Source organism: Balearica regulorum, chromosome 1 (genome assembly GCF_011004875.1).
Source record: "Balearica regulorum gibbericeps isolate bBalReg1 chromosome 1, bBalReg1.pri, whole genome shotgun sequence".
Lineage (NCBI taxonomy): Eukaryota > Metazoa > Chordata > Aves > Gruiformes > Gruidae > Balearica > Balearica regulorum.
Genome location: NC_046184.1, coordinates 57,745,660 through 57,760,251, shown reverse-complemented (window position 1 = coordinate 57,760,251; position 14,592 = coordinate 57,745,660). Strand labels below are relative to the sequence as shown.

The window sequence follows — 14,592 nt, the reverse complement described above, 5'->3', positions numbered from 1 at the left end:
TGTGAAGAGATTACACAACCATGCCCTGAGCAATCACACAGGGTCCTCCACCTGAACCCCACCTACAGCCTGCTTTGCCCTATCTAATATCTGTTCAGCCCCACATCCTGGTCTGACATGGAAGAACACCTGGCATTATCTAGGAGCTATTACCATCCAACAAGAGCTCCTTTCCTGTTGGTGGAAAAACCTTGGGCTTTGTCAATGTCTCGCACAGAGCCACAGCGCCAGAGATCTTACAGAAGCCAAAGCAGCTGGAGCAAGCAGCCTCCCACTGCTTGGGGTTTTATTAGAGCTAGTGGTGCCCATCAATCCAGCTTGAAGGAGGTGACTCTGAAGCCTCCCTTGATGCTCATGTAGCTGATCTTGTCATAGCTGTGCCGGTTGGGGAACTCCACTTCATGCCCATCCGGTAGTTTCACTTGGAATTTGTCTGCCAGCATTTCAATGACAATCTGGGAGAAGAGATGGGGAGGAAGGGTAGGAATTGGGGACATTAGGAGATTAGGAGGTGAGCATCCAGGTGATGTTACATGAGAGGGTCAGACCGGGTCCCTACAGCCTTAAGCAAGGTGCTGGGGGTTATGCAGGAAATGAGCAGTTGGTATCAAGGGTGTGAGCTGGTATCTAGACTATGACCTGGGGACAGAATCTCTCCTGTGGTTGTTTCAGCTACTCAGATTGTAAACTCAGAGCAATTAAACCCAAGTGTGTCTTTATACACCAGATGGCTTATATGATAGATGGCTTATATGTTCAGATACACTCTGAGCAGGGAGGAATAAACCTGACACCTCAATGCCTTCAGCAACTCACTGGGACCTGAAAAAAGGAGCTTTGCTGATAAACATGCACAGACAGACAGGATGAGAATGCATCGCTGATAACTGCAAATTAAAGGCATCCTTCCCCAAAGCTGTCACCTCTCCATCCCTTCCCCAAGAGCCAGCCATGACTGAGGAAAAGCTTTCTCTCCACAGCCACAGGAACAGGACTGCTCCTAAATGCAGCCCTGTTAACATCTCGAGACATCAGATGGGGTGAGACAGCAAGTGGGACAGCATCCCCAGCAGGAAGAGAGAGAGGACAGACTGGTAGTGTGGATCCCAAAGTAGTGAGGACAGAAGAGTTGAGGGAGAGGTTTTTGGACATTGCCCCAAACTCTGGGTTGCCTTAAAGCCTATGTTTGCATAGGAGGGAATTAGGGAGAGAAGTAAGGTAGAGAACAGCAAGATCCTCTTCTTGGAGACCCCCTTTACCTTCATATGTGCCCCTGGTGCCCCTGCTGGGCAGGTATGGGGGGCAGGAAGCACTTACAAAGCCTGAGACAGACAGGGCTCATGCAAAGTTCTCAGAGGAAGCGCTGGGGTTTTGAAGGAGGAGTGGAAATGGCAATCAGGATCAAAAACCCAGAGGATAAGGATGAGAGGTTGTTGGGAGACAGCACGAGGCATTGGATGGGACCGGGAGGATGAGGGTATGGGAATCTGCTAACCAGGGGCCTCCCCCGACCACGCACCCCCACACACAACTGCATGCCAGCACAGACAGCTCACCTTGGTAGCGGAGCCCTTGGAGAAACAGAAGTGGTTATCACGATGCTCTGACTGCCAGGCGTTGGAGCACCTGGAGTTGCAGACAATGACAGAGTCATCAAAGCGGGGATTGAAGTGAAATGCCAGATCCGAGGGGCTGCAGCCAAGATTGATGCTGAAGCTGTGGGTGAACAGGAGGAAAGTCAGTCACACAGGCAGGACAGGGTCTTGGAAGACCTGAGATCCAACACATGGCTCTGCACTCAATTCCTCCGTCAGCGTTGCAGGTGCTTAATGCCTCCTGCTTCCTCATTCTGCTCAGGAACCAGAGGAGTTTGCATAGTGGTGGTGTAGGGGCTCCCCTAACACTGAGCTATGCTCACACTTTTTGTCCCTGATGACTTTGGAAAATCACCTCCCTCAGCAGCCCACCTTCAGTCCTGGTAAGTCAAAGTGGTTTCTTTGTACTTACCGGTCAACATCATCGGATATCTTGCCCTTGATCTTCAGGGTGTCCCCTGTCTTCATACCCAGGTTGAAGATTTCAAATTTTTCCTAAGGCAGAAAGAAAAATAGTCTGTGGGGCTCATTCAGTCATTTCTCCCCTGCCACCACAAGTGAGAGGGTGCTGCTTGGAGAATGTGCCCTAGCCAGAACATCTACTGCTCTCAGCATGGCCAAAACCCCTCCATCCTGTAGGTCTTGCATGGGCTTCTCACTCAGCAAGGGAAGAGTGGGTTGAGTGAAGCCAGCAAGCAGTAAAAGACATCAGAGAGAGAGGAGATGAAAACAGGCTTGTCCTCAGCAGAAGAAAAGGAGAGCATGATAGCAGAGGTACAAAGAGGGTTAAAGCAGAGGGCCACAACACAGAGTTTGGTGGGCAGCATCACCTGCAGCCCACGAAATGCCAGTGGTGAGAGCAGAGGTGGCTGTGGCTTGCCAGTCCCTCACTCAGCCTTGCTGAGCTGGGGATCCTGGGTGACAGATGACAAGAGCAGCAGCACTTACAGACATCTTCCTCAGAGGGTCGAGTAACCAGGCAGGGAGCGACCAGCAGTTTAGCTCAGAAACACCTCACAAAGAGGACCTTGAATCCTTAGACTTCCTTGTGGCTTAAACATTAACACATCTCTGCCTCTGCAAGGCCCCACCAACTGCTATTAAGCCAGGAGACTTTGATCCAAAGAAATAGCTTCCCTATGTACACTTCTTCCTGTTAGGGACTTTAGGAAATTTAACCAATTTCCAGCCTCTCGGTAGGAAGCACCAAGCTGTGTGGTGCAGTCAACACACTGGAGGGAAGGGATGTGATCCAGAGGGACTTTGACAGGTTTGAGAGGTGGGCCCGTGTGAATCTCATGAAGTCCAACAAGGCCAAGTGCAAGGTCCTGCACATGGGTCGTGGCAATCCCAAGCACAACTACAGGCTGGGCAGAGAATGGATTGAGAGCAGCCCTGAGGAGAAGGACCTGGGGGTGTTGGTGGACAAGAAGCTCAACATGACCTGGCTGCATCCATATCCTGGGCTGCATCAAAACCAGCATGACCAGCAGCTCGAGGAAGGTGATTCTGCCCCTCTACTCCGTTCTCCTGAGACACCATATGACAGTTCTGCATCCAGCTCTGGGGCCCCCAGTACAAGAAAGACATAGACCTGTTGGAGTGAGTCCAGAGGAGGGCCACGAAGATGATCAGAGGGCTGGAGCACCTCTGCTGTGAAGATAGGCTGAGAGAGTTGGGGTTGTTCAGCCTGGAGAAGAGAAGGCTCTGAGGAGACCTTACAGCAGCCTTCCAGTACCAGAAGGGGGCCTACAAGAAATCTGGAGAGGGACTGTTTACAAGGACAAGGGGTAATGGCGTTAAGCTGAAGGAGGGTAAATTCAGATTAGATATTAGGAAGAAATTCTTCACTGTGAGGGTAGTGAGGCACTGGAACACGTTGCCCAGAGAGGTTGTGGATGCCCCATCCCTGGAAGTGTTCAGGACCAGGCTGGACGGGGCTTTGGGCAACCTGGTCTAGTGGAGGGTGTCCCTGCCCGTGGCAAGGGGGTTGGGACTAGATGATCCTTAAGGTCCCTTCCAACCCAAACCATTCTATGGTTCTATGATTCCTCAAAACCTCCTGAAGCAAACAGAGGTAAGTGCTGATAAGCACTCCTTCCCCAGAGGTATTTCCTATTAGCAGAGGGTCATAAAGCCCAGCAGGCTTGGGAAATTTGTTTGCTGTTGAGGTCACTGAAGCTGTTGGTGAAACCTCCCTGGGCTGAGCGTAGAGCCAGCAGGAGCAGGTGCCAAGGATGGTGGTTTCTGGCATTGGGTCTGTTTCCCACCATGCTGCTGTGTCCCACCCACCCACACCTTCATGTCACCCTGCTTCCCTACAGTAATCCCAGGGAGAACACAGAGCCTAGAGCCCCCCCTCTCAAAATATCGGAGCATCCCACTGACTACAAGAGGTTTCTCTTTCCAGCAACTCATGTCCCTTTGCAGGGACAGAGACACTATTTGCATAGCCACCATCAGGGTTAGTCATCTGAACTCACTTTAAGCCAGCAGTGAGAAACAAACACTTCTAGGGCTCAGGAGATTACGTCCCAAGACAGACCCTAAACTTGCTCAGAAAAATCCTGTCCTATGTGGCTGGCCAAGGTGACACAGGAATGTAGCAGAGACAAGAGCCAGGTCCTGGGCCAGCAAAATAGAGGAGGCTTTCCCCCGCTTCCCACACAGAAACATCACTCTCACTGGGATTTATCCACAGATCCCACTGGCAGAGTGTGAGGCTGCCCAGGAGGGAGAGCAGCACGTGTCTGAGCAATGGGGAAAACTACCCACACAGAGAGTTATGTGCAGAGCTGCAAGTACCACGGATGTGAGAATACACAGGGAGAGAGACAGGCAGGAAGGAGGCACGAGCTGCTCAGAGAGGGGCCGTGAGATTTTATCAAGATAACATTAACCCCGCTCCTACAATGCTCAGCAGAGGCGTTCACCCCCCTTTTATTTGCCACTGGGAACAATAGTGGGAAACCAGGCAGCAACTCTGCCAGTGCTGGCGACTTCCTTCATCTGCAGAGCTGAGCCTCCGCATGGTCAGACAGCAGCCCTGTGCAGATGGCCTCTCTCATGCAGGGGTATGTGCTCCCCACATAGGAAGGGGCTGAAACTTTAGGGACCTGAGAAGAGCCGAAATTCTCCAGTGCAGTTGGAGGTGGTGATTGGTGGGATAATGAAAGGAGAGTGAAGGGGGCAGGTTGATACTCCCCTGCAGACATTGCAAAGCAGAAAGCCTGGAGAAATGGTGATATGATGGGAATGTAAAACACGAAGAAAGAGAAAATCTGGCTAAAGGGCATCTGCAAAGGAGGTGGAGGGTCTGTGCAGTCAGGAAAATATAAGCAATGGTTATGGAAGCTGGCAGCCACCGGCACAAGTGATCCAGGAACACTTCACTCCCAGAGAGATGACCCTATAATAGGGTACCTGCCTGGGAGTGCCTCTCCAGGGCCCCATATAGATGTTCATCCTGGGCAGAGGGAAGTTGGCCTGTACTGGTGTGGGACGCCCATGTTCACACCACTGGCACCGGAGGAAGCTTTGCTGCATTCCCAGAGGGTGCGTTGGGACAGCAGAGTCCCGACAAGCAGCCACTGGTGGGGGTCATGCCCAACCCAAGGGCAAGGCGAGCTTCCAACAGGGAGGAAAAAATCATCTTTTAAGGAGGGAAAAGACCAATGCAACCATGATGGCTTTCAGCCAGAAGGATGGCAGGCCAGGTCCTCTGCAGAGTGTTTTTACCCCATGAAATGTGGCAGCTCCATTTGCAGAGGTCCCATAAGGTGGGTTTTGGGGTTAACAGTCCTTCCCAGCCTTCCTGCTAGTCCTAGGGAGATCTCAGGTCACCAGGAGCACCCATAGGATCTCAGGACACTCGGTGTGGCTCCAGACAGCAGTACCTCATGTACCATAGCCCAGAGCCACCACCCCTACCACAGGACACCCACACAGCTGTTGAGAACAGACTGAATGCCACCATCCCCAGCAGGCTGCCAAGATCCTCAGCAGCATCATTGCTGGCAGCAGTATTTATTTTGTTTCTCTTACTCGGGCAGGAGATAAGCCAGCTAGGTGTGAAGCCTTGAGGAAAACCACAGGCTTTTCCATTTCCCAGCCAAGGTAGCTCAACCGCCCAAGCTGTGAGAGGTTTCTCAGGGCCTTTTGTGGCAGGAGGAAGCCTCCAAAATCCACACCAGCATGCCAAAATGGTCCCTACCATCTCTCCCAACAGAAGGGAAGAGGGAGAAAGGGGAAGGTGAGGTGGCCATGCCAGCTGCGGGAATGCCTCAAACCAAGCCCTGTGAGAAGAGGCAAGAGATACCCTTAGCACCTAACGCAAGGCTGTGGTTTCAGTTTGGCACTAATAAGTGGCACCGGAGGAGGACACTGCAGGCGGGGAAAGGTGCCTGTCCTGTTTTGCACTCAACGCACCAGGGAGCCTGAGCTGTGATCCAGGCATCGGCGTCTGCTCAAGGCAAAAGGAGCTGGAGAGAGCAACCGTGCATTCTTTCTCGGAGTAGCAGCTGCTCACTCTGCTATTATTTCCTACTGCTTCATATAATTTGTACTCCACAGCAAGCTATTGTCCCTTTCCACTGGCTATTTATTTCCTTGAATAGCCTCTGGGGAAGGATTTCAGTGCAGGAGTAAAGAAAAAAGAAAAACTCCACACAATAAATATTGAGTGGTGACCTGATTTAAACCGTGTTCTCTGACCTCATCTGGGCCCTGGTTGTGGTTCCTCCTGGCAGTTGCGATTAAGCCATGTTTCTGACTCGGTTTCCCTCCTTTATAAAGTTCCCTGACTTAAAGGGCTGTGGGGTGGATTTCAAGAAGCTGAGCTCTGGATTTTCAGAGGCCATGGCTCAGGACAGGACCAAGAAGAGGCTTCCATCACCTTCTGATGGAGCTGCTCAGTCCTCCTCCTGCCAGTCACAAAAATTCCCAGATGATAGGTTTGATGGGACCAGTTTCCTCTTTAGTCGAGAAGTGTTGGGGTTTGCCTCTCAGCAAATAGTGCTGCTACCTTCGCCCAACTGATCTCTAAGCTCTGAAAGCCAGCCAGCTTTATAATGGAGGAGGACCGAGAGAACAAAAAGTACTTAGCCAAACACTGAGGTAAGCACGAGACTGGATAAGCAGGTCTGTGGATCCGGAGGGTGTGTACAGGAAAGGATTGTCCAAGAGATGCAGGAGAAGCCAAGGCAATGATGAGCACAAGGAAACTGGTGCTCATGAGCACTTAACCTCCTGCCTAAGAGGTTAACCAGAGTGGGATGGCTCCTCTAGGGAAGGCATTGAAGTCTCCGCATTCAGATCAACTAAAATGGGAAAGAACAAAGGACTGGAGGTGAATATCTTGCCACCTCTCATGCCCCAGCTCCCTGACAGTGCATCATCCAGAGCCCTTGTATGGAAGTAGCATCTGTGCTCTGAACCTGGGGGAAAGGGATTAGAGGCCATCAGCCTCTGGTAGGCTCTCCACCAGCATCACCCTCCTTCATCTGTAGAGTGCAATTTTCTCTTCCTTAGGACGTGGGGAATAAGGAGGAAGGACAAAGCTAGCTGAAGAGCTAAAATGTGGGGAAAAACCCACCTTTCTTCAGGTTAGAGGCAGCAGTGGAAGGAACCTGCACCAAGCAGTGGAGCAGATCAAGAGCACAGGGGAGGGGTGTAGCCTCACACTCCATCTCTCTCCCTACCCTATCAGGAAGGCGGTGGTGCCACAGTGACTGGCACCTCCCGTCTCCATGGGGAGCTCAAATGCACTCTGATGGATGGTTTCCATCCCCAGGGCCAAGTTATGTCCTTGTACCTTTGCAGGGGACATCTCTCTTGGGCAGCTCTGAAGTCTGCGGCCAACTTTTGTGTGCTACAAGTTGTGCACAGAGAGGGGAGGAAGGTAGTTCATGTGCATGGGAGCTGGCTCATAAGGCATCAGGGCCATTTCATTAACCCAAGCAGCCAGATGAGTCACATCTTATGGGTCCTTAGCTTGCCCAAGAGACAGGAGAACGAACTGAACCAGCAAAGGGTGGGGAAGGGAGGTCAGAGGACTGATTACATGCCACCCAATTCTGTTTCCAGCCTTCATTTCTCTAATTCTTTCCCTCATGGGGGCATGCCAGAAATGTGGGTTGTGAGAAAGGCTTTCAAAAACACACCTGGAGATATAAATGCGCTTAGGTTGAAAGCTTCCCTACTGGCAAAGAGAAGATGCATAGAAGGCTCATGGCTTCCCCCTCTCCTGGACTTTTGGGATGTCCCAGACTTGCTGGATGAGATATTATTAGCTTAATGGGAAAAGGATCTTCCAAAGACCTCTCCACAAAGGATCAGTTTCATGAGGCCTTATGCTCCACTTGTATCTTGCACCAAATGATTAAGATCTCCAACAGCTTTATCCTACCACTGAGTAAGGAAGATGGCAGCCCTCTCATCTTGCACATGGGGAAACTAAGGCACAGATACCCAAGTTCACATCAAAAAAACCCTCTTCTTGTTTAGATTCTCATTTTAAAGCTCCCATGGACAGACTTAAAAAAAAAACAAAACAAAACAAAAATACCACCAAACAAATCCAGCTTTGCAAACCTGTTCTAGAAGCTAAAAGGAAGCTGGGCTCCCTTGGCTAATGCACCTCAAGTATCAGAGATGCTGATCTCTCACCGCACCATCTACTATCAGTAGGAGGTACTGAGGCATTCAGTGCTTCTGAAAAACATTAGCCCTTGCATGGGTCCAATTAAGTCCAAAAACCAGAGGCATTCAAAATGAACAGACGCCTTCCAACAGTGGAAGCCAGGGGACTTCCGAGCTGCCCCAAGCCCAACTCCCCTGACTTCAAGGGGACCATTTCCCACAACAAAGACAGCGTGAGGCCAGCTGGCTGGAACTCGAATAAGCAAAAAAGAAACACAGCGTTGCGCCATACACAAAAGGTCCATGGGGACCTCCCTCCATTGAGCTCCGAGCAGCCATTGCGGATTCAACCCCACGGGACAGCAAGGGCATGCAGCGAGAGTGACTGCCGAGTCCCCGTGCGCAGCGGTCCATCCCGCACGGGGAGAAGAAGGCTGCTGGCACCGCGTGACTCGCTTTGAGTGTGTTTCTCACGGGCTCCAGTGCTGAGCCCAGGCGGGTTGGACAACTCTGAGGACTTGCAGGAATCCTTCAGACAAGCGGAATCCATCTGAGTCACACACACGAGGCATGATGCCAAGGGTGGCTCATCCACTGGAAAAAAAAAAAAAAAAGAAAGAGAATGAAATGCTAAGGGAGAAATAGCAAGTTTTGAAAAGCCACAAGAATTAACAGCTCATGGGCTGGAAAGAAGGGGAGAAAAAAAAAAAAAATTTTCCAAAAAAAAGTTCTCCCATGCTCACATCACTAAAGCCAATTACCCCTCATCCCCACCAGGAAGCAGCACGCCACCTTACTACCACCCATCAGCTTTCAGAGGGTCTGAAGGGGCGACCCACCCTGGATCTAAGGCTATGGCTGAGGTCTGCAGAGGAAGGGGTTGTCAAGTCAAAACTATCTGTTGCTCCAAAATCAGCTTGAACAAACTCCCTTTGATGGCCCTGCAAAATGAAACAGTAAAAACCAAACCAGATGGAAATGGGAAAGAAAAGCTGCCAAAAAAGAGGGAATCCAAATCCCAAAATGACTGACTTAGTGCAGGAAATGGGCATCTAAAGAGGGAACTGTAGGCATCCGAAGGAGACCTAAGAAAAGACCAGGCCCACACAACCAACCCTCCCTGTTCCTCTCCTCCTCTCTTCCAGAGGGAAGGGCACCAGAAATACATGAACCCATGGACCTTCAGAGCGAGCCACAAGGAAAAGAGCTGAGCCTGATCTGCTGCAGGAGCTCCATGGGCAACCAAAGTGCAGAAGAGGTCCCTACTCTCATCGGCACAAGGAGTGCTAAATTACTTTTTCCATGCTTCCCAGTGAGGAGCTACAGCCACAGCCTTGCTTAGAGTTGCCACCAGGTGAAGGAGCTTTCGAAGCCAGCACCTGAACCTGCTGGGTCATGGCACTGCCCAGAGATGTTTCATCTCCACATGGTACCGCAGGGAGCAGGGCAGCAGCTGCTTTGCACTGCTGGGACATCTCGTCTCCCTTTCCAGCGCTATACTGGACACTAAGGAATACCCCGTGCATTTGAAGACACCTTGTTTGGCTGACCAGTCCCATATGGGCATCCTGTCCCTTCTCTGTACTGCTCCTGTGAGCCTCTACTCCTGTGAGCCTCTACTCCTGTTTCTGACCCATCTCACGTAGCCAGTAGTACATAAGCTCTCACTTGACCACAGTGGATGTTTATTTTGCATTCCCAGCAGTCATGCTAGGCTGTTTGTTCTCTCTGGCTCTCTTTCCCTCCCCTCCAGTTTGTGCCTCTTCCTGCTGTCCTTATTTTCCCCACCACTGGCAACACACCCAGGGCCAGAACCTGGCTGTGTCTCTCTGGCTGCCCCCAGGTTTCTTCACACTGCTCTCCGCCGAGAGCCCCCCAGCAGCGACGCAAACACCCAGCTTTAATTGCAGTCAGATTCCTGGATGGAGAATGCTTGATCCCGAGAGTGGAAAAGGGTATTACAAACTAAATGCTTTGAACACGACTCACGCCAGACATATCCCAGGCTGAACAGCCCCAAACACGTTGCCATTCACCGTGCAAACAGACTTGCCAAGCCAGGACATCTGATAAGAACAATGTGAGGAGGACCGATGGCTGCAACTGCCAGGCAAGTTCCCATCTGCACGCAGATAGCTTATCTCTTCTGTCAAGATGGGACACGCATCAACGTCTGCTGCACAACAGCAGGGAAAAGCTAGTGGAGACCTGCTCTCTGGTCCAAAACATGCACGTAGCAGTCCTTACAACACCGTCCCTGAGGAACATCTCTATTACTCACTCAGTCTCATTAGGAAAGGGGTGGGAATCTTTCCTGAACAGCTCCAGCAGAGATGCAGCTCCCCAGAGGCCAGGCTCAGGATGAGCTGAAGAGCGCCCAGTGCCTGCTCTGGACACCAGCAAGCGGTTGGCACCATGGCAGCTCAAGGACGGTTGGAGGAAAGAGGTCTCACAGCCCACTCTTAAGCCACACTGTGAGACCATTGCTTTTAACCCCACCAACTCCCAGCATGCATCCTCCTCCTGAAATTCAGCCAGAGCGCAACTGCGGGGAGGTGAGCTACTCAAGATGCGAAGCTATTCTGTGTGAGGAGGGAGGCGGAAAAAGGAGCAGCCTCTGCTGGGAGCATCTCCTCCTCCTGCACAGAGGAGGGGGACTTGGTCTGCAAATTGGAGGTGGCAAAGGTGCAAAATGGTTGCGGCGAGACCCAGCACATGGACGCTGCCTTCAAAATGGCTGCCGGGCTGAGGGGAACACGCAGCCCCTCCATGCAGAGACAAGGCAGGGGTCATTTGAGTGTACCCAGAGATGTGCACCTGATTCTTCTCCTGGCTGGGGGACTGATGTAGTTTGGGGTGGTAGGGGAAACAGGACAGAGTTGTGTGGGCATGGGAAGCCCTTGCAGAATTATGTGCTCTGTGGGCAACATGATGGGCTCCTGGTTCTGCCTGCCCAAGGAAGAAGAGCCAGAGGGATAAATTCAGCGTGCCTGTGCACCCAGGCCCATCTGATCCCTTGCATCCAGGAGCTGGCGCCCACACCCCCATGACTTCATGCGTTTGGGCAATGTTTCCTCATAACAGCTCTCCCACTCCACAAAGCAGGGGGTCAAACACGGCCAGTGAACTGTAGCACGGGGTGTAGGACACTGAGTCACAACACCGTGTTGAACCATGCCCGGCAGACAGAGCGTTTCCCAGTTTCGGTCTGGTGCACACACTCACCTACAACCTGTTGCGTGACATTTCCCATCTTCAGAGAGGGAAAAAGAAAATTAGGGGGTAAATATGCAGGTTGCAGGGGACTGTACTTCAAAAGGCTGCCTTCAGAGGGACCTGGGCTTACAGGGTGTAGCTGTTTCGCTCTTGGCCCCAAAAGCAAGGAGCAGGGAACAGCTCCCATCCATAGGGTTAAACACTTGGCGACACCAAGGCTCTGCTGGGAACAGTCCCCAGCCCGCCCTGTCCCCCAGCCATGCCTGGGCACCACAGCACTGCTAGCTGGCACAGCCCAAAACCACGCCAGGGAGGGTGCTAACAACCGCACGGGATGAGCCATCACCCTGAGGCAGCGCTCAGGCCTGGCCTTGCTCCTGTTGCGTTTACCGAGACAGACAAAGCCAGAGGGACCAGAAAGAAACCTACAAAAGGCCAGGTCCACCCTGGGGAAATCTGTGTACACAGACTCTGCGTCTCCCTCCTCCTCCTCCTCCACCTCCTGGGTCACAGTTTTCTTTTTATTCCTAACCCCACGTCTGCCATGCCCCAGCACTAGGTTCACTCTGCCCCGCTGCTCCTCATCACCGCCAAAAGTGGGGCTGGAGCTGGCTGCAGTGCCAAGCAGCAGAGTCCGAGCAGCCAGGCTGGAGGGAGAGAGCCGACGGACTGCCTGCTCCTACCATTTCACAGTCCAGACCTAAGCCAGCGCTGAAGTTTCCTAGGGAACTCGAGGCAGCTGCAGCCAAAGCAGGATTGCTGGCAATGGGGGATTTTCAAGCCCGGGCCAAAATCCATCTATTCAAGCTCACCAGCTGCCAAATCTGAGCCAGCTGCACAGCCGAGAGCACGTGCATTCGGTGCCTGGGCACCCCACAGCGGGAATGCCTCCTCCCTGGGCTGCGTTGTAAAAGAGAGGCAGCGCACGGCTGCGTCCGAGTTCCCCGGGCTGCTGCTACGCTAAACATCCCCAGCAAACGTTTCACTAAGTCACACTTCATTGTCGCCGCAATGCAGGGATTTTTATTCATCATCCAGGCTTGGGGATTTGCCGCAGCTGGGCTCCCCGATTTGCTCCAGGATGCCTGGTTTCATGTCACCAATCTCTGCTTGGATCATGCTTGGATGCCCGTGAAAAATGGCTTTGCAATAGGATTTTTCTCCTTCTCCCTCCTGCTGTTCTTTACAACCAAACTGTATCTCAGCAAAATCCAGGCTCTTAAACCATTTTTCCCAATCCTTGTGCTTTCTAATGACACCCTTCCATCTGCCAGCAATAGCACAGAAAGTCAGGGATAGAGCGAGAACGGGTGAATCTGTTCACCTTTTCAAGTGCCTCTCTCGACCCCTGAATCCCGAGTGCACCGTATCGGTAGCAGATCTGTTCCAGTCTGGAGCTGATTTCACGAGTGGTGTGGCAAATGACTTCATTGAGGCTCCCCCTTGCGGGCTCAGGGCCTTCAATGCTCACTTCAGACAGATAAATTTAAGCAGCACTCTCTAACCTGGCAGGTCTTCCTCTCCTTGTTCTGGTGTTGGCTTACCCAGACACATAATCTATCAGCCCCTAAGCCATGGGTATGACTAGGGCTTCTGTCCTGTCGGTTTTCTTTCATCTTTGCCTGCTGCCAATAACGTTCCTCAGCAGTAAGAGCATTCCCATGTTGTCAGAGCATCCCCCAGCTGTCCTGGACTCTCCAGGGAAGACGCCATTGGCAACAGTGAATCCAGCTGAGCCTTCCCCAGGGGGTAACTCCCCCTACACTGGCCAGGAGGGCACTGCCGCCCGCTCGGTCGAGGGATCAGACGCTCCTTGAGCTGCCCAGTCTGGAAGGAGGGCTCGAACACAAGGAAGCAGCAAGCTGCTCAGCTCACCTCTAACTCTGGTATTTGCTTCTCTCTCTCGCTCGCCTTGCTGAGCCAGTTGTTCTAATGACAGAACCAACACAGAAAGGAAATTTAGTATACAGAGGTCAAGGCAATTCCCCAAAGGAAGCAAGTGCAATTATCCCCATGCTAACAACCAGGGAAACTGAGGCAGCAAGCATAGATATGCATTTCCTCGAGCCTTGCTCCAAGACATGTTTAATTGAGAAATATAACCAGCAGGTTTTCTGATCCCTTATCCAGCATCCTGTTTCTTCATTCTGCTCCTGTAGTTGTAGAAGGATGCCTTTGATCACTGGGAACAGGTCTTCCTACAGGGAAAAGGGAAACACTGAAAGAAATGGAAGGGAGCAATCCTGGTGGATGACTGCATACCACAAGAAAGTGCTGCATATGAAAGGGAAGGAGACATTTCCTATTAGATTAAAGGAGCTCAAACCTGCTCTCCCTGTAGAGAAGTATGCAACTCTCTACTTGCCTCTCTAATTGCAGCCCTCTGCTGGGAAAGGTGCTTAGAAGTATTGCAAAAGGAAAGAGATTAGCCAAGCTCAGGGAATAGCAGGGCTGCAAATCCAGAGGATTGTGTAAGAGGTGCGTGGTCACAGGTGATGTCAGGAGAGGTTCCAAAAGAAAATAGCAGAGGTAAAACTGAGCCAAAAACCCAGGAACTGGCTGCTGCAGTCAGCCAGAGCAGGAAAACAAGAAAAGGGAACAAAAGACTGCAGTACAGAACTTCAGGAAAGTGAAAGCTCTCCGGCAGAATGCTTTGCCAAAGAGGAATGTGAAAGGGGAAAGGGAACCTCACGTCACGGGCCAGAGCCGATGACCCAGCAGGAAGCGCACAAAAGCTCTCTCTGCCGCACACAAGCGCATCTGAAAAACATCACAGGGTTTGCATAAACACACAAGGCAGAGAAATCAAACAAACGTTGGGACAGAGCGAGGGCGACAGGGCAGCTCTGGCTGGCTGAAGACAACCTGGTGGGTGGAAAACGTCTCTCCCAAGTGACCCAGCCGCTCCTGCAAGGCTGCCTTCCCCTCCCGACTGAGGGGGACTTTGCCTGTTTTGTGATCCACCACGACTGCACGGGCAGCGAGAGCGTTTGCTAAGCCCAGGTTGATCAGGCAGGAGCTCTCCTGCCTGCTGCTGCCCTCTGCGGGACAGTGCGCTGCAGGGCCTGCCAAACCTGGGATCCCGCACCCCTCTGCCAGCACAAGCTTTCCCAACTACCCAGGCCTCTGGCTTGCACGTAGT

General features: G+C 52.0%; 1 protein-coding gene across 2 annotated transcripts; it reads right to left on the bottom strand.

Annotated features, from left to right (window-relative positions):
* Window positions 1-234: 234 nt before the first annotated feature.
* LGALS2 (galectin 2) lies at window positions 235-13,598 on the bottom strand. Of its 2 annotated transcripts, XM_075752988.1 has the most exons (5): window positions 13,554-13,598; window positions 13,326-13,379; window positions 2,008-2,090; window positions 1,557-1,716; window positions 235-455 (listed from the first exon to the last, which is right to left on the bottom strand). In XM_075752988.1, exons 1-5 carry the CDS (start codon window positions 13,581-13,583, stop codon window positions 309-311), a joined length of 474 nt encoding a protein of 157 aa, XP_075609103.1. In that variant the 5' UTR covers window positions 13,584-13,598; the 3' UTR covers window positions 235-308. The 2 variants fall into 2 exon arrangements, with proteins under 2 accessions (XP_075609103.1, XP_010301212.2); XM_010302910.2 differs by lacking the exons at window positions 13,326-13,379; window positions 13,554-13,598 and adding an exon at window positions 2,544-2,671.
* Between the last annotated feature and the right edge of the window lie 994 nt (window positions 13,599-14,592).

What these genes read in the sequence shown, in the direction of transcription:
- LGALS2 (XM_075752988.1), bottom strand. Translation starts at nt 13,583, where the DNA reads ATGCTGGATAAGGGATCAGAAAACCTGCTG. An exon ending in AGCAAATACCAGAGTTAGAG is followed by an intron (nt 2,091 to 13,325) that starts GTGAGCTGAGCA and finishes TTTCTGCCTTAG; the next exon opens with GAAAAATTTGAAATCTTCAA. An exon ending in CCAAGGGCTCCGCTACCAAG is followed by an intron (nt 456 to 1,556) that starts GTGAGCTGTCTG and finishes CTCTTCTCCCAG; the next exon opens with ATTGTCATTGAAATGCTGGC.